The sequence below is a fragment of the Scomber japonicus genome, chromosome 19 (assembly GCF_027409825.1).
Source record: "Scomber japonicus isolate fScoJap1 chromosome 19, fScoJap1.pri, whole genome shotgun sequence".
Taxonomy (NCBI): domain Eukaryota; kingdom Metazoa; phylum Chordata; class Actinopteri; order Scombriformes; family Scombridae; genus Scomber; species Scomber japonicus.
In genome coordinates this window covers 19057213-19077709 of record NC_070596.1, presented here as the reverse complement: position 1 = coordinate 19077709, position 20497 = coordinate 19057213, and the positions used below count along the sequence as shown (strand labels likewise).

Below are 20497 nucleotides of genomic sequence, written 5' to 3'. Positions count from 1 at the left end.
GTGCAGTGCTTCCGCCACAGCAGATAAGATGAACTTAAGAATTATGTACCCACCATATAATTGTGTGCACTTACTGTAGCTCCAGAGTCTGACATAATGTGCAAGGAGAATATTGTGCAATCAGCTATGAATATCACACACCAGCTTGGTATTACCTACTTAGAAAAAGGGCAATTTTTCAATTAGGCTGGTGATTAAAAAATGAATTGGAAGGGAAAAAATTGTGTGAAGCAGCTGAAAAATCCTTAATACTTGTTGTATGTATGGATACATACAGTGTATATACAACATATATAGTCATAGTTATTCTTGTTTCCTGCTGTATGTATAATAATGACTGCACAAATATAAGAAAGACAAATAGTCCAAGAGTGAACTACATGAATAGCCCAACCATTACAATTACTCACTCTCTAGAGTTCTATTAGAAGGCTGTAAATGTAGCCTGGACATGCAGTATTTCATGGGTATCATCTGGGCTACCATTCAGCAATTCATCCAAGGATTGGACAAGTACAGCTTTAAACATGACATGCTTGCTGAGAAAATAGCCCCTTTTTAGCACATCACAGATAATTACATGCACCCCCACCACCACCACCAAAAAAAAGGAAAACCAACAACAAACAAAACAGAACATGTATTACATTCACAAATTTGATATGATTTTGCAAATACGTTATTTCTGTCTGTGATTTGGGCCTTGTCAATTAGCTGCCTAGGATTGTAGATGTTTATTAAATGACTTTGTAAGGCTGACAGGCTTTTGGTCATCTGGTATCAGTCTCGGATATTACCAGTGCAAGGCCATGCGTCAGATCCCCCCTTGGAGGACGATAAGGAAATGAGAAAGCTGGTGCATACACTTTATTCTCTCTCTCTCCTCTGCTGTGGACTGCGGCAGGCTGGCTGGCTGGCACCGCAGAGACCCAGTGGCACCGTGCGGGAACCCGCGTCAACCTGTGATGAAAGACGATGGCGATTGTTTCCTGTTATTGAAACACTACTCATGGATGGGTGTGGGGAGTTGGCTTCAATAAAAAGGAAAGCCATTGAAATAGAGCGCTACTGTAGAAGTGTCCTCAGATGTGATGAAGTGCCTTAAATGAATGCCTACTGTAGCATAATACTCCTCAGCTACTAAATCGAAAACACACCAACTTCTAGAAGATTGCAATAATTTCAGTAACACAGGCTACAAATAGATTGACATTATCGCTACTTAGTGTAGTGTCCCATGTGCATTTCTTTGTCCATGCTGCCTGAAGGAATTCAGAGTCAATAAACAGAATATCAACTAGTCTCAGAAAACAAGGCTTTATGTATGGCTGCTGTTAATGGCCTGTACTCTAACATGTCAAGTTAGTCATTAAGCACTTGTAAACTCTAATCGTGGATTAACTAGGGCTGGTTGGATGTCTACAGTTTACATAGAGCACAGTTTAAAATGACTGTGGCAGAATATAAATCAAATTCCCAAACTTCTGCTACTATTAAATATTCACACCTTCCCTGATTGACAATGCCAATAGAGTTCAAATCAGAGTTGCAGTGACATTATTTCACATCAAACTCTTACATATCAAAATGAATGACATGAACCCTTTTATATCATGAACACATTGTATTTGCCATACTTGTGAACAACAACCAAAACACAGGAGCAGGCAGAAAGAGTAGTTGCTTGTGTAAATTTGTTCGGCACTATTGTGTGCTTTTCTAGCATTGTTGAAGTGTAGTCCATATGTCAGGGTTTTTTTTCTGTTTTGCTGCTTCTCTGCTCTGCCAGAAGACTTTGTGTGGAGCGTTGTTGATTTGACGGGATGATGACTCCTCTGAGTCTGTTCAGTACAGAAAGGATGTTGTGTCTACTCTTTGCTCCGGTCCATTTTTTCTCACAAAATAGCAGTGGTGCAGTAGCCAAAGATAAATGCTGTTCTTTCACGAGATGCTTTTTCATTTTTCTCCTTAATTTCCACCAGGATGAAATAAAGATTGTACGATATTTTAACATGCTGATTATATATAAAAAAACAACAAAACAAAACAAACCTAATTCGAATTCGAATTTTTCATTTGTAGGCCTATTCACCCATGGTACACCCAGCTGCACAAGGCTATTTTTTTTTTTAAATGTTTGAAATATGGGACATTGTAAGATATGGACACTACTTTATTCACATCATTGTTGGATTTTCTGAGGTCACTAGCTATATAGTACTATACTATATATACTCTGAATTCACACACATAAAATGTTGGACAGTAAATGTAGCGCTCTGTAGGGAGTGATTTCATGCACAGTCTTGGTGATCTTACACAATTCCCTGCGTAGCTATTTCCAACTTCAACCTAAACTGAAATCGAATCATCAGAATGATTGGAAATGCCTGGCCCTTTAATAAAAGAAAAATGTACCAGTCATTTCAGCAAATGGCCAAAAAATTACATGTTTACACTGAAGTAACAAATCCCTTTAGTGGCCGTGGTAATAATCCAAAGAGGGAGTAGTGTGACATTGTTATAGAGCAATAGATCTTGTTCGCAGGGACATGTTGGGGAGATATTTTGACTGTAAAAGGTACAACTAATACTAACATGACCATTGTGTTTTTTCCCTATTCTGCATTCCCATTTCAAACTATTTTTTAAACAATTTCCTCAACCTTACTTAACATAGAAACTCAGGACTGTCCCGGATAATGTACGAATATGATCACCAGTTTCAATTATTTAGACTTAATTTTTGAGAAATCACATTTTCAATTTTGTCCCTGATTTTGGCATGATGGACAGCTAAGTATACGACAGTACCCATTAGCCTTGTCCCCCATTTCTATGGAACAGAAGCCAGGGGCATAAATCAGATGATCTTTGTTGTAAACAACAGCTATAGTTGCTGAATTCACTCAAAAGTTTCCCAGAAATGAAAAGTAAACCAATTCACTCTGAAGACTGTAAAATCAATCTTTCAACACAACAATATTTTGCCTCTAAGCTCAGTGATTGGCTCTTTCTGAAGTGCTTTTTGGGAGTTGTAGATAACTTGTATCCACATTTTTTTTTATATAAACAGTCTGGTGCTTTTGACTTTTACTTAAGAACCAACAGATGCAGTTTGTCTTTCATAGAGACTTTCATGCCGATCCAAACCAGTAGTGCTCAAACTGTGAGTAATGTAACATTGTCAATGAGATAAATGAATGGGAATTTTTCTTCCTACTTTACAACTCTATGACTTCATTCCACTCATTTCCCTGAAACTGGCTCACGTAAATGGAATGCTGATGTCATTAATATCATTAATTCCACCCATGTTTTTTTCTTCTTTGACAAGTCAAAATGTTTGCAGTGAAAAGAATCCACTGGTTCATCCTGATCAAACTTGAGAAGCAGAGAAAAGCAAAAGCTCCTCAGAAAAAAACAGCATTTATAGACCACACAACATCCTTTTTGTAGATACTGAACAGACTCAGAGGACTCATCATTTCATCAAATCAGCTCTCCACACAAAAGTCTACAGGCAGAACAAAAAGAAAGCAGCTTGAAAGAAAAACAGACATACAGTATAGACTCCAGTTCAACAATACCATGAAAGCTTTTTAGAATAATTACAATATGTTTGTAGCATACCACATTTCAACCAGAGAGAGATAGCTAGTTTAATATAACTGGAAGCAAGGGAAACCATACATCCATTGAAATAAATAAATAAATACATTAAAAATCACCTACCAGCACCTTTAATGCTCACATAAATGTAATTAGGCCTAGCGGTTATAACACCACTAATGTTTTATAAAGACAGGTTGTAGTTTGGGAACCTCATGGAAATCACAAAATGTCAGAAGGACCCTGCACTCACCCATGGAATAGCCCAGCACGTAACCACAAGTAAACTACTTTATATGCTTTTTGTAACAGATTACTGTAAACAAATAAGATATATGTGCTTTAGAGGTGCTGGTAGTTGGATTTTTTTAATCCTTCAAAATAGCAGATTCACCTAATCTCCATCTTTCCCTAATTTACAGTCTTTAAACTAAGCTAACCACTGGATGTAGGCACAACAATCCAATCAAACATGTGCTTTTCCTCTTGTTCCAGCAGTTGGATGCTTGAGCTTCACTGTGCAGAATGATGTATGTGCTGAGTTTGACACTAGAAGACTGTTTTCACATTCATCTGTTGAAAATGAAAACCTGACTTTGACGGTTGGGCCTATGAGCATGATTTGTGATATCACAAATTGTTTGGAAGCCATTTGTGGTCCAATATGTTTTTGTTGCCGAGGATGAGCCCTGCAGGGAGCGACTTCCACAAACCCTGCCATGTTGCATCGCCATATTTCTACAGCAGCTCAGAATAGACAAACCAAACACTGGCTCAAGAGAGGGCTTTTTGTATTTTCCACAAGTTTCACAGCCAGGGGAGGGAAGGTATTCAGTTTGTTGCAAGTCAAGTCAAGCGAATATATGCTACAAAGGTAAGCTGTTAAGCGCCAGATGTTAAAAAAAAGAAAAGATAAGGTTACCAAAAACTGAAAAATAACTTCAAAACCCTCTGCCCAGAGTTGGTGACCTGCACAGAGTGACTGGCAGTCTGGACCAAAAGGGCAACAGTGACCTGCAAACCCATACAGCACCATCTGGTCTGGTTGATCAGAGGTTCATCCTGCAGCAAGATAATTATCCAAGATAATGATCCAAAACCCCTAACCCTACCTAAAAAAAAATTACCAAGACAGTAGACTTCAAGTCATGGAATGGCTGGCACAGTGGTCATTGAGCTGGTTTGAATTAACTGGACAGAAGGGTGAAAGCAGAGTGCAGCACATGTAATTTATGCAAGTGTTGGGAAGAACTTTTAGAACAATATTGGGTTTCCATATAGAAATAATGCCACAAGTGTGTTCAGCTGTTATATTAAATATTACAAATTTGATAAAATGTTACAGAAAGATTATATTGTTGGTTTTCTAATCTCGAGTTGTTTATTGTTTCTATCTGCTTTCCTTTCAGAATATGAAATTATGTAAATTTCAATAAAAACAGGAAAATCTAATCTTTTGACTGAGATTCTCACACTTCACTCTCTGTGGACCAGAGTGTGGACAACTGTATGGCACGACAAGCGCTTAGTAGGGGTAAAAAGGTCGGTGGGAGGGGTACCAAGTAAATCTGCACCGCCCAAGCAGGCGGCACAAAAAGTTTGGAAAGTCCTGACACCGTTACATCGCTTGAACGCAGCAACATCCTCGCTCGTGGATTATAAAGCCCGTCGTCTAATTGAAGAAATCCACCGTACTTCAAAAGTAAGTAAATTTTGAGATAAATAACTTTCCTTTTACTTCCATATTTCCGCAGTTATACGTGAGCTGTTGTATTTCCTACAGTTATGTATTTCCTACAGTTGTACTAACCTAAAACCCTCACTCTTTCCTTAATTCTCTGTATCTCCATGTCAGATAAACGGTAGAGTACTTTAATGTTGTTTAACATTGTGAAATAAAGTAGATAAAGGAGGCGGGAAGACGTCTGTTGGGATATTTTCTATGCTACCGTTTCGTAACCTTAATGCCATTATTACCGTTTATCAGATGATGCCTGTTTCACCGATTAAATCCATTTAATTTCTTTCTAAAATACACTTTTAGTATTTATTGTTAGATAAAGACGTTGTTCTCCTATAGTAAGTACTACAGTCCAAGGAAATAACGTGACTTTTTTTGTTTTCCTTTGGAAGTGCATAAACAGTTTATACAGGCTCTTCCTTTCCCTCTATATGAATCATATAACAAGAGCAGACTCCTGCTTATCTGATCTCGGCATTGTGATATTATTTAAAGAAAGCGATGCAGTAGTGCTTCCTGAAACAGTCGGCCAGAAGTTAGTGACCACCAGATAACCCTTGGGTTCAGACCCTTATTGTGCACCAGGAAGAAGGAGAGAAATATTGTGGGATTGTCTTAGGAGGAAAATCCTGTCATCCTGCTGAAGGAATTCAGAACATTTTAACAACATTGTCAGTGTTATGCCAACAGAAGAAAATGTAAAGTGATCAGTGTCCTTTATGGGGGATCAATTATTATGTGGAACTGATTTTACTTTGTTATCTAGTAAAGTAGAGGTAGCATCATTCATTCAAATGGCTGCATTTTTAATATTATGATCACTGATAGGCTAATTCTGATCATGTGTATTCAGCAGGAGCAGAGAATGTGTTTCTTGTAACCTTTACATGCCACAGTCTTGGATAACAGGAGATAGATTTGCATACAATGCTTGTTTTGACATTGTATGCTGAGTATGACCTGCATGAGACTGTCAGTTTGTCACGTCCTTATCAGAGCTTCTCATCTTCTTATTGATTCCTGTCTGTCTTTTCTTCCCGACCTTTTAACCTTTTAAGACTAGAATTGTCTGCTCTTCGGCTGCCACAGTCATTGCGACTCTGCCATTGGACAAGGACACATCAACCTTTGCCTGAGCATCCTCACATTCCAGAGACCTACAAGTCAGCTTCTGCCAACACCTGAAACTTAAACTTAACAGAGATGGAGGGTCACATGGCGCGGTTTGCCCTTCTTCTGTGTATCACTGTTGCACTCTCTGGTAAGTGAATTAATTTCTTTGCTAATACAAATGCATTGAAAAATGTATAACAGACCACAGGACGCTGAACTTAGTGGAATTTGAGCCTCCAGGGAATATTTCTGTCAACCTGAAGTTCAAAGGCAGATATCAACATTGTCCGGTCTTTTTGTTCTGCCGTCATTTCATTCTCAAAACATAAAAGCGCGCTCTTTGCCTTGTTGTTTTTCTTACACGGTAAATCAGGATTTTACCACAGGCCTATAGAGAGTTTATGTGCAAAATAGTTGTTTTTGGCTTAAATTGTTGTTTATCTTCCTCACTCAAGGATTTTACACTATTTTTTGGACTATAGAGATAAATACAATGACAAAAGAGCAGAGTTCAAAACCTGTGTAGTGCCAATTGGTATTCAGACTACTGAACTGCTAAGTCACCTTGGGAATTATTTGTTTGTGTAGTTTTGCAGGATTTACCAATAAAAGAATGTTTTTGTTATAGACAGTCCAGGCACAAGAAATAAGATAACATGGACTTTCAGAGGTTTTATGTGATCCTCCTCTGTTTGCCCCTTCTGTCAGTCCTTCCACTTGCTGTCTGTGGCTGCCCATATCAAATTCAAACTTGCAATCCAAGGTGGCAAAGGGAGCTGGATCTCTCCCTTCCCCCTCAGGCCATAATTCAGCCACATACTCTAACTAGTGCTATGCGTCGTTGCTTCAAGATTTTTGGGTCTCACTTCCCTGCAATAATCTGGAATCAAGGGGGACTGCATGGTTTGTAATTAATAAAACAATGCTAACTAATCTATTGTTTGATTAGTATGCAGTTTTTGTGCAGCTTTAATATATAGTTTCAAATCTACTGATCTAAATTCAAAAATATATAGTATAAAAGTTTTTTTTTTTTTTTTTTTTTTTTACATATTTGTATTTTTCTAAGTTTTAAAATAACTTATTGTACATCGCAGTTAAAACTGTGCTTTTATCTAATTAACTAACCAATTGCAGCATCTCAGACCTGCAAAACACATATAAACTCTTACAATAATCATTTAATAGCTAACTTTTTCACCTGCCATTATGTTATACAGTTTTAACATTGACTGTCAGCAAAACAATCATGTTCTTATACATTTTTCAATGCTGCACTTGAAGTTGAAATAAACACTTCAGTGCAAGATAACCTTTTTCATTCTATGGTGGTCTATAAACTATGAACCAAAAAAATAAACTGGCATTCCCACTTTGCTTTTTAGATAAAGCAAAACAACCCTGGCAAGCATACATCACTGTTAAGATTATGGGCCAGAAAAACAAGGCTGTTCGCTGAATCTGGCTTTCGTGCTGACCTACTGTATGACAAATCACAATATTGCCACAAGTGCTAAACACCCTCTCAGTGGGGGTGCTGATGGCAGGGATACAGAGCTATTTTTTGGCCAACTGGCAAACCTGCAGAGAGTTGACCTCATAGCTTCCACCGCAGGGGATCAGTCTCACTGTCTGCTGGTGGAGTCTGTAAGGAGCTGTTTAGTTCAGCCTTAATTGCCACAGTGACACATAGTCCTGTATTCGCTATCATTTTTTTCTTTCTTTAAAGAGATTCCAAGGATTTTCTTTTTCTCTTGCACTTATTTTTGCATCTGCTACAGCAGCTGTAGGAGGGTACCCAGAGGGAGCCTCAACACTGTTCTTAGACAGTAAGATACTCTGTACTTAATGTTGAAGCATTAATCAAACATTGGCGTGATGTGGCAGTTCCTCCACCTCAGGCATTACTTATTTGCCATTAAAAGTATATAGTCCAGTATTGTCGTATTAATTTGTCATTTGCTGTGACATTGTCTCTTGGGTTTGGTACTGTGCTGTTGGTAAACAAATCAAATGTTAATATCAGGCATCCATACCAAATCAAATTTAGCACATTCTCAGACTTGAATAGGTGCTGTGAAAAATAAGTCATTTATATATTCTCTGTGATTTGAGGTCTGTTTGTGTAATAGCATCCTCGCCAGCTGCAAGTTACTGTGGGAGCAGACACAATGTGAAAGTTCCACAAAGAAGAAATAAACACAGAAAAAGTAAAAGCAAATCAAAAATAGCCTGCAGCTTGCAACAAATCCCATGACACTCTGTTCCAGTTGCAGGCAATATGATATATTTTATTTTACTTGAGCTCATATTTTATTAAGCTTTATTTAAACTTTTTATATGTTTTACCGTTCCTTCAGCTCGTTGATATCAAGTTGTTTAAATCATTTGTGATGTCTGAGGCATGCTTTGAATCCGCAGCAACTATTAAGCTCACAGTAGCATTCCAAGGCCACAAAGATATAAAGTAGATAGATAATCTTGCTAAGTGACCCAATAGAGCCAGTGGATGAAGTCTAACTCTGGGGCTCCTACAGTATACTTACTTATCCACTTAATTTGCTGACACTGGAAACTTAATTACTTCTTAACTTAGCCCTCGGGTCTGTGTTTCATTCACTTATTTACCTCTGGACAAATATAGTATGGTAACTGTTAGATTAATGGATGAAGTGCCATTGTGCAGTTAGTCAGTTACATAATACTTCAATGGCTATACACTGTTACATAATCCCAGATGTTTCACCGGCACCTTTACATAAGGTTTCTGTAGGTTGTTGTGATACCACATGGAAATACTGGCAGTGTTGTGACCTGAAAAATGTGGTTATCTTGTTTAAGCCTGTAAAATATAGTTTCTTATGCCCCTCTTAGGCTGCAGGAAAAATAACCCATACACAACTTTCAATCTTGCTCTAAAATTTGACAAACAGATACATTTGGTTGTGGGATCTTGATTTCATCAGCCCAGGATTACCTATAGAATCAACCACTGCCTTTCAATTGTAAAAAAAAAAAAAAAATCACCCATGCTTTCCTCCTACACCTTGATTATTACAATCTCCTATATGTCTGGATCAGTCAGCTCTCTCTTTCTTGTTTACAGCTTGTCTATAATCTCTGTACATGTTTCTGTCAGGCTCCAGAATACAGACAACGTCACACTGGTCTTAGTTTCAATACGCTACCTCCCTGTGAGGTTAATTGTTTAAAATTTTGCTGCTTGTTTTGAAGCCTTTACATGGTCCAGCCTGCGGGTTTATCTCTGAGCACCTGTGGTGCCGCAATTTGTCTAAATCCCTTTAGTCATGCTATTTGTTTGTGCCAAGATCATGCAGGCGGTGATGCCTTTGCAAAAGTGGAATTTGTGCTCCCTCTATGTTAGGTCAGCCCTCCCTTTTTAATAAAACATGATAATGTTCTTCCTTTGTTTGTTTGTTTGTTTCTTTGCTTTGATGTTATTCTTTTTATTCCAGTCTTGTGCACTTTGTTGTAACACTTTATTGCAACGTCGTTTAAAGGCATTTCATGAAGTTTTTAATTTTGCAACTTTCCTTATGAACCTGATAACATCTGCCACACCTGGACTAGGCAATGTGCATTAATAATAATGCACATTAACATATTTAGCTCTAACATATTTAACATATTCTTCTTCTATTTGGCAGACTCACAAGAGACAGATTGTCCCAATATTTTTCCCACAGTGCAACCCAATAGTGTGTTTTATTACACATTCTCTGTCTGATAAACACCAGGCCCAAACACTCAGTCTCCAAGCCCAAACTTAGATAACCTCTAATGACATCATCAGGGTTATTATCTGTAAGGCTTTTAAATTAAACATTTTGAGCATACACATATGCTAGGTAGCATGTCTTGGCTGACCTGCCTTTGAAAGACTTCCAAGAAATGCTCAGCTCTGAGATTTTGTCTCTCTAGCTGCTTATTACATGGGAGGTAGTTGTGTAGGAGAATTTGTTTCCAGACCTCTTTATAAGGGCTAACACAACAGCCGCTACCACTTAAACAAACTATAGCAGTTGGACTCATAAACAGTTATCTGTGTGTCCAACTGAAGTCTTCGTACTTAGTGACTTCAGCCACTGTGTGGCTGGCATTTCTGGCAGGAAAATAATGTTCAATATGCCCCATGCTGCAACGGCTTTCCCAGTGGGAGCCAGGCTTCATGATGTTAACTGCCAGACCTCCTGCTGGATTTTGCCTACCCCAGAGTCTCCCGCCACGGGCTGTAGGAAAAGTACAAAAGTGATTAGCGAGCCCCTGGAGAAGGAGGAAGGGCTGTCTGAAAATGGATCTTAAAGAGGGAAAGAGAGCGAGACAGACAGACAGACAGACAAACAGAGATAACAGAATTCATAAAGAGTGATTCATAGAGACAGTGAGGAAGTGGGGGGTCAAATTTATGTGACTGTAAAAGAGCAGATAACTGCTTCAGAGGAAAGATGTGGGGACAGAGAAGTAAATATGGGATTAAAAAGACAGAGAGATAGGAAAACGGACTAGACAGATAAAGAAAGGGGAAGATATGTAGACCAAGTTAAATTAAAGGTTGGAAAAAATGAAAATATAACACTTTGAATAATTAGGCAAAAGAGAAAGTAATACAAATACATGAAGAAAAAAGATACCAAAAAAGAGAAATGTGTTGGCTGACAGAAATGGCGTGTCAGGGATTTAAAAAGAAAAAAAAATGGAAAGAGATGACAAAGGTTTCTCGGAAGGCGTGCTGTAGTAGAATAAGCCGCATGCGGAAAAAAACTAAAAAAACCCTCATGTTAAAAATGGCGTTGAGAGTCAAAACAGTTCACTTCCCCTGTTTTACTGTAGTGGGCCAGCTCTGCCTGCAGTCAGACTGGGTGGCAGGGAGACGCGACCACTTGTCGCTGCCTCAGACCGATTTCAATCTCCTTCAATGTTATGCCCCTCCCAAATAACAATCCATTTCTGCCTGCCGTGCTTTCCTCTGTTTGAACACAGAATGCAGTAGGAGAGAGCTGCACTAATGCTATGTTCCTCTCTTGTGTTTGTTCCCACATGACTTGTACTTACTGGTTATATAAATGATGATATGTAGGAATCTAAAAGCAAAACATGATAATATGTAATGTGATGTAATGTCTGTTTTCAGTTTTCAGTGGTGATGTATCTGATCTCTATCTGCCCTTGTGTTGAGAGGATGCAGTTCCATATAAATGTTAAGCAGTATCCCAGCGTAGAAAACACTGTATTTATTTTATTTTATTTTTTTGTATTTATTTATGTAACTGGGTTAAAATGGCATTCCAGCATTGGTTTAATTGTCATCTCCAACACAAACAGCGAGCTTGATTATGAATAATGTAAATAGGTACATGGGGTGTTTGGTATATCAGCACTGTTAATAATATAGATTTTGGATACTGACTCTTTGGTGTTTCTTAATTTCTCTTTTACATCGCCAATGCTTTTCATTATGTAGCTGCATGAGCACTGAATGGCTCATTAGTAGTGGGTGAGATAAACGCCTCGTCAGCATGGCGACCACTTGTGCCCATGTCAACATGCCTGCTGTCTGTGCAGATAAGGCATGGCGTTATGCACTCTTATCTCTAGGTCTGTCTGCCCACAGACAACTCTGGGGTCTGCACAAACACAGGATATGTACCTGTATGTTGGATGGAATTTGGAGGGCATACTCTTGGTTGGTCCACTGATTTACCTATGACTAGTCACCTATGATAAGTTAAAGGTGCTTAAACAAGGGTCAAAGAAACTCATAGGTGGTTTCTGATCTCTGGCTAAATGAGAAATTATTTTACATACTATACATTAATATTGCTATAACCTTATTCACTAGGGTCTTTAATTGATTTGGATATTATTATGCTGGACATAATTAGGCCCTTAATCTTCCCTGGCAGAATAATCATGAATAAAATGTTCAATTTAAATGTTCTAAAAATGCTTCATATCATGTTTTTGCACAGACGAGGAGCTTTTTACTCTGAACTTTTCTCTTGGCCTCTAAAGGATATTCTAATAAACATCATTTGTGGAATCAATATTTCTCTCATGTAACATTTTAGAGAATGTTAATGCAATTTATTTTTAGTAAGTTCTTGGTAATCTTCTTTAAGAGAACATACTATCTTTCTTCATAGACATAACCTGATTTCTAAAGTGATCTGTGCTTTCCAATTTGCAGCTTGCGGGTGATTGTTGTTTCATGGCAGAGCCTCTTGATTCAGGCACTGGGTGGACAGTTTTCCTGTTGATTCAGGTGCCACACCGGTCAATCTGTATTTAGAGAGCTGAAATCTCTCTCTGATGTCTGTGTGTATATGTGTGTATGCATATTGTGTGTGTGTGTGTGCAGGATGTCTGTATGTTTGATGTGATAGAAAGAGTATTCACTGGATTTGGACACCGGATTTTTCATTTGCCCATATTTCTGATATGTCCGAAGTGACTCAGAGCAAAAGCTTTGAGACGTCTGACAGATTATTTTAATATGCTCATATACTGTAACTACAACAAATCCAGCAGCCAAACTCAGGATACTTAGTAATCCTTTCACACTGGTGGCAGCAAATGTACATCTGTCAAACAGCTCTCCTTAGTTAAGACAGTTTTTGCACTTGCAGCCATAGATTTCTTAAAGAAGAAGAACAAGCAATTGTTTTAAGACATATACTCTAACATTTTCTTCATACATACAGCATAACTGACTTTGAACTCTCGATAAGTATCACTGGTGTCAACTAACTTTTAACAGCATCAACATTAAACTATTAGATGTTGTTGTTGGTGTCTGGTGTGGGAGTATTAAATGAGTTTGGGAGTAATAGACTCTCTGATGCTGTATTTTGCACTTTGATGGTGTTTTGGCTCTTTTGTTTACACTTAGTACCTCTAACTTCGCTCACTTAAAATATGTCAAAAAAAAAAAATCAGAGCCTTCATTGCTGTGCCGCCTCAAAGCAGAACACATTAATATTTACTGGCAAAAATCAGTCAAGAAAAACAAGCTAATCTCTGTTGGTTCTACGCGAAGCATATGTTGTGCAAAGCTACATCAATCTTGAATGATTGGGAGCAACCACTGTGCAATGAAACTCCTAACACTTCAATCTCTGCTTTGGCTGCACGCAGTTAGCATGAAACTTGCTAAATTAGTTTATCTATCCACCAATTAACACTCAGATGATTAATTATGTTTTGCCTGTGCTCTTTCTGGAGGAAAAGTAGCCGCATAAGCAAATGGAAGGGACAAATCCTATAAATGATGGTGTCTGAAATATAACAAATGAGGGTCTGTGTATGATGATGTATTTTTAATGCCTGCAGCTACTATCCACACGATCAAATGATGTGGATCAATAATATGGAATAGCCAATTAATAGCAGCAGACAGGGTATAAAGTGAGTTAGTGAACAACGGAGGAAGCGAGCCATAGACCTTCCATACGCCACTGTTGGACTTGTTGTTCCGACAACGATGAGACGATGGACTAATGGCTCCCAGAGGTGTAAACAGAGCTAGTGTGAAGACAGGCTGTCTCCAGACATGCTATCACATCCTCAGGTCCTCTCCACCAAACACTAGAGTTTGCAGAGTTTGGCACACAGACACACACACAAAACAAGTGTTAAGGCAAGACCAATCATAACATTTTTTGATAGAATTTCAGGACTTAGGAGAGGGAGGTGAGATGGTCAGGAAGCTTGTGTGTTGTATGGAGTGTGTAATGTGTAGTATGCAGGGGTGAGAGGCCAGGGGACAGTGCAGGCCCCTGCAGACTACTGATAAGAGCTTGTTTACCTTCCTGTGGATGGTCAGGCCTCAATCTGCAGTTGCGGAAACGCTGGGACAATAGGTGTGTGTGTATGTGTGTGTGTGTGTGTGTGTGATTGTGGAGTCGAGAGGGAGACTTGAGCCAGCCTTGAAGCTCCCCTTTCCCTCTCCGACTAACTATGATTGGGCAGCTGACCCTCCCTCCCCCTCCCCATCATGACTCCGTCGCCCGACCCTGGACACAAACAGTTTACTCTATCCCAATGGACCAGGGGAGACAGTTGGTCTTGACGTCGTCTGCTGTAAGGGTTTCCCCTACTGTTTTTTTTCTTTCCCTCTTTCTCTTTCAAATGCAGCTGTGCTTTTCGGCTTCATGTTCTACAAGTCTTTGTTTTGCATCTAAACTCTACAGTAGGCAAGTAGCTGATGCTCTTGTCCACAGTGACTTATAATGAGGGAGGGCATGGAAGGCAGGGCATGAAATCAAACCTGCCTGTTTGCTTGCCTAAGGTGAGGGAAGAGGTACTAAATCCCTTGAATCTAAATCAACGTTTAATTAAGGTGTGACAGAAATTCTATTATCAAGGGCTCGCCACTGCCTGTACACAGTCCTTGCTTTTGTTATAGCATGGATGCTCAAACTGAAGCAGTGCTCCTCATAAACAACATACACAGAACTAAAAAGAACCACAAACCTTGTCTTAAAACTGAATGTATCAATCATGTGGTTAAGTGCAATTAAAAACATATATTCCCGAATTGCAAAATGCTCAAAATATGGAAAACCTAACCTCAGCAAATCAAAAGCAAATTTCTTGTCACTTTGACTTTTTAGGAAACATAAGAATTGCACTTTTCATTACTGGAATGCTGTGATTTTTAATTTTAGTAGCAGTTATTTTCATTTCTGCTGACGAATCAGATGCTGACACTCCAGAATATGTCTAAAAGAAGAAGTGATAAGCAGGCAGAATTTTCAAAAATGAACTGTGCACATGTGTGTAGTTCTGCTTTTCATCACAGATAGTTAGGAGCCTCAGTGGTTCATTTCCAGGACATACAATCTGACTTCTCAGTTATTTTTTGCACATATTTCATGCATACGTAGCTTATTACATAGAGGAAGCAACACATTTGTTATAAAATACACTGTACCAATATGAGAATAAGGATTTGTTAATGACAGAGTGAGGTAGGACATGACAAAAATCATTGAATAATGACAAAATAAGTAAAACAGTAAAACAACATTCAAATGAGTAACTGTTGAGATACAGTGCCAGTCAAAGTTTTGGACACATTTAATTTCACTTGAATGAGAAACTTTGTCCAAACTTTTGACTGGTACTGAACAGTTAAGAAGGAGGAAACCAGTTTTGCTACTTCCCAGTATGAAAATGGGATGAACAGACAACTATTTCATCCCCTTGCTTAAGGTTTCTGTCATCACTCTGCTCTCAGCCACTCGTGCTTTGCTACTTGCAGCCCCCCACTTTCTCTCCGAGAGAAAACTAATTCCAGTTTGCTCCATAGGATGGGTTGAAACAGATACATTTTCTGTTATTACCATAATGTTAGCAGAGTGTGGAACAATGTGGTAAATGCTACCTTGAAGTTGGATTATAGGCTGTTAGCATAATGTGGGATGGAGCTGTGAGTGCACTACTCACATACCATGCAAAGTATTGCTGCATTATGAAAACTTACTTCTTAGAGCTTTTGTAAAAAAGAAAAAAGTCATTTGTCCACCCAACTTTGAAGTATACATTTTCTCTTTTGGATCCATGGACATTGTTTAACATTGAACATTTACACACATTACACGTACATATTTTTATACTTACATTTTTAGGCCATTGTTAGGGTCTTCTAGGGAGTTCAGTATACTTGTTGGGTGGTGCATGTACTTTGGTATGAATTACTTCTGAGAAAAAGCAGAAGAAGAATAAGGAGAAATACAGGATGTTAGCAGTGTAGGGCCACTTTGATCCCTATAATGATAAATTACCTCAAAGTCTCCAGTAACGCCCAAGCAAAGTCAGTGGCGGCCCCAGTGCAGCTATGATGCACTCTTATTAATTATGTGGCTCCTTCGTGGACAGTGAAACTTAATTTAGGAGGTTCAGGTTGACATCTGGAATTAATATCGTTTCGACAGAGTGTTTTAATTTAAACCTAGAAACAATGGTGGGGATATTTGGATGCAGTCCATTACTGGGATGTTGCAGGCTGAAGTGTATAAATCTTTTATTCAGTTCTATTCAGCAATATATGGGAATGAATATAATTAATTGAACTATAATGTAATGTTACATACATCTCAGGTTCAAATAGTCTTGAATGTAACTAAACTATACTGCTTATAGCAAAAGCTGACAGATCAAAGCTAAAGCTGATAAAAAAAATGAAACTGTCAAAGTGCAGCACCTAATTATAATGGATGATGAAGGTTTTTTGCCCCTGTTTATTTAATAGAGAGCACTGCCCCTGGTTAGGCTTGGTAAGCTTTGTAAGTTTGGGTTAAACCAGAGATAATTGAAGCAGAACATAATGAATGTAAAGCTGATCATGAGATATCCAACAATGGTCACAGTAGCCGTGCTGGCTTAATGGTACTGTGCACAGTTGAACACATGCGGAAAACGGATGTCTGTGATTTGGTTAACCAGCCTCCAATCTTCTTCTTGAATACCCAAGAGGTTAAAAAAAGCAAGAGCAGATGGACTCTTGACATGTGAGTTAACCACTTGGCAGTTTTTGTTTCCTTGTTAGTTGGGGGGGAGTCAAGGGCAGTTTTAAATGTGTCATGCTGTAAGCCATTTATTAATCACTCTGAGATTTTACCACAGTTCATGAAGATGTGCTTTCTCCAAAGGCAACTTCACTAGTTGAGAATTGTCCATGATCAATTTTGGCTGCACACTCGTTGGTCTTTGTATTATAAGCATTTATCAGTTACCTTTAATGTTTTTTTTTAAAATAAAAGTGCCAAATAAGTCTATTCATTTGTTCATAGTGTTATTGATATGTAATGTTGAAATAGATGGAAGTAGTCTTTTTGGGCATACAAATAAAGTGGTGCCCATTACATATGAGCTGCATGAAGAACAAACAAAACAAAACTTTAAGATCAGATTTAATTATATGCACTTTTCATGAATTGAGTCTACTTTCTGTCCCCCCTAATTCCCTAATGGTCTCCATTCACATCCCCCCCTCATACCTAACATCTTAATGGAAATCACCAACAACCATAAACATGTCTTCTCATGGAATGGAAAATGCAGGGGACTGATATAAGTAGATAAAGAGGACAGGGAATGGAATGGTTCTTCTATACCTCATTTACCAGCAAACCGCTTAGCGAGGCCATTGGCATTTCCGGGGTCAAGAGGGCAAAATGAATGTTCTTCATATCCTATGGTGACTCGTAAAAAAGAGACCAGTGTCACATGTACACACACACACACACACACACAAACACACACACACACACACATACACACACACACACACACACACACACACACACTCACTCACTCACACACTCTCACACACACAAACTCTCTGTCTCTCTCTCTCTCTCTCTCTCTCTCTCTCTCTCTCTCTCTCTTATGCAATCAACGTGATTTATACTGAGACCTCTCGGGTGACAGTCATGGACCGTTGACTCTGTCACAGCAGAACAAGAGAGAAATAACTTTATGGATGTGGATATTGAGCAACAAACATTAACACAGAGGGCCAAAATAACAGGAAACCAGCCTTGACCCCCAGGGTGAGGGAGAGAATGAGCGATGGCTACAGAGCAAGGGGGGCTCTCCATCTTGATTTGCAAGAGAAGCTGCAGTCCAAAGCTGAAGAAATGGTGAAGATGTTGCCCCACCCCCAATTCCCTAATAAGTTCCAAATGTGTCCTTGGTTTGACCATACAGTGGTATGATTACTCAGCCTACAGTACAAAGGAACAAAGATTATTCTCACATCTCTGAGATATTGTGTGAGACAAACTATTAAAGAGCTGAAATTTTGCAAATGGCAAGATAATTGTGATCAAATTAAAATTGTCATACCAATGACTCCTCTTCCATCAGAGATACTGTAGGTCACAGATGTTATGAACAAATAAATGAATTGAACAGTCCATAATACAAACTCAATGTCATAGTGGGGACAACAAAAGCAGGAGAAAGAACTGATTATGTAAGATGTTCCAGCACCCCACTCCACCCCCACATTTTTTTTCAACCGTTGTTCATTGCATTCATCACTTTCTATCCTGTTAAATCTTAATCTCTGTCCATTACCCTCCACTGCCATAGTGATGACATTGCCTCAGCCAAGGTCTTTGATTAGCTTCTAAATAAGGCACATCCTGTTGACCTTCCAAACGTTGCCATTTCCTATTAACCCTTTCCTCTGTATTCCTCTTTCTTTGTCATCTCACTTGTTTTACTCCACATCCCTCTCTCTGAGGGATTGTGGCCTGGGTTAACAGACCAAATTCATCATAAAAGTCAGTGGAGCAGTATGTCATGCAGCATTGCTTGCTAAATTAGTTGTTTTTGTCATGATATCACACTTGCTTGCTTACATGTCTCAGCAACAGCTATTTTGCAGCTGATTCATGATGCTTATATTCATCTTGCTGTAGGTATGCCTATCTAGTGATTAGGTGCTCGACAGAGTGGTTCTGACACCATTCATTCACATAATGTGTGTACTACTGTAAAAAAACTGTATAAGACGCACCTTAAACGCAATTAAATTTAAAAGTGGGGTGTGTCTTACACACCGGTGTGTCCTATACAGAAGTAAAATATAGAGAGAGGTTGGATCTGGATATGATTATAGGTATGTAAAAGGCCGTCCACACTAAGACCAATAACTATAAATATAATGATGTGAGCATCCTAACATCTGACCTGTAAACAGTGGGGTCAAGCACTCCCCGCGTGCTCCAGCTGTGTCGACAGCTAATGAAAATAGATGGGCTACTTTATCAAATATGTAAGGTTACCATGTTACCATTAACCTGGCACACTGTTTCAGGTGTAATATGTGTGTCTTAACTGTGTTTAAAAAAAGTAAATTTAAATAGTTTTGGAGTATAGACATATGTGTTTATAAATTAATAGCTACTGGTGCATTCAAATAAACCAGACTTAAATAGAAGACGTCAGTAACATGTAAATCTAGGAAACAGATGTTGCTAGTAAAGTCTGTAATAAAGTAGCATAATCAATGTTAACAGGAAATCACTGTAGCATCACAAGCTCTGGCAGTAAAAAGGAAAGAGGAAATAGGTTTCTCTCTCTCTCATTAATCCAAACATGGATGAGGATTCTTAAACTTTTTTGCACTGCTAGCTGAGTTAATGTTAGCTGATAACATGGCCTCCGTCATGCAACAGCCTACACATAAACTTGATGCTGTGCAATGGGTCAAGAAACACTCAACTCCACTCAAGTCCTAACTCTCAGACCCACTTGCCCATATCTCTGAGGTGCAAGCATCCATGATTCCAAGCCCCTGCCATCAAACCATGTGATCACAACTTAGGTCATGTTTTCACTGCTGCCTTTATTGCTCATCATGTGAAACCTGCACCTGGTATATAAGCACCTGTGGTCAGTGATGTGGATGGTGTCATTGTCAGTCAAACCCCACACTTCGTTCCGGCCAATGTCTTATAATCTACAATGTTAACTGTGTAGATGGAGAACCTGAGGTCCTCCTGGGTGGTGATTCCATAATTAGATTTCTTTAAGTTCCAAATGGAATCACCTACTTGTCTACCTGGCGCAAAAATCTTGGACATAATTGCCCCCACTCTCATTGACTGCCACCTGACTACCCTCACTATTATTGTGCATTTTGGCATGAATAACACTAGGCTCCAACAGTCTGTTAAACTACAATGCAGTCACTGGCAGAAACAATTGAAAGCCTTGCAAAAATATGATTTTTTTCTGGTCCCATTCCTACACTGAAGAAATCCTTTAGCATTTTTAGCATGCATCAGTAGCTTTTCGGTTTCTGTGTTGTTACTGGTCTTGGTTTTATCAACCACTTTGACTATTTCTGGATGTCTGGTGACATCGGTTCTGTCGATGAGCTTTGGCTCCCCAGTAATATGTATTTTAATTCCCCCAGACTCATGGGTCATGGAGGTGGCCTTGCTGTGGCCCTTGAAAAGCATTTGAGCTGTCTCACTGAGAAACCCTCTAGCC

General features: G+C 38.9%; 1 protein-coding gene across 1 annotated transcript in view; it reads left to right on the top strand.

The window, feature by feature from the left end:
- Positions 1 to 5223: 5223 nt before the first annotated feature.
- The window catches only part of eng (endoglin), a 40506-nt gene continuing 25232 nt past the window's right edge, over positions 5224 to 20497 (top strand). The window contains exons 1-2 of the mRNA XM_053340096.1: positions 5224 to 5314; positions 6412 to 6614. Of these exons, the coding sequence (XP_053196071.1) occupies positions 6557 to 6614 (58 nt within the window). The 5' untranslated portion in view covers positions 5224 to 5314; positions 6412 to 6556. The remainder of the gene's footprint in view (positions 5315 to 6411; positions 6615 to 20497) is intronic.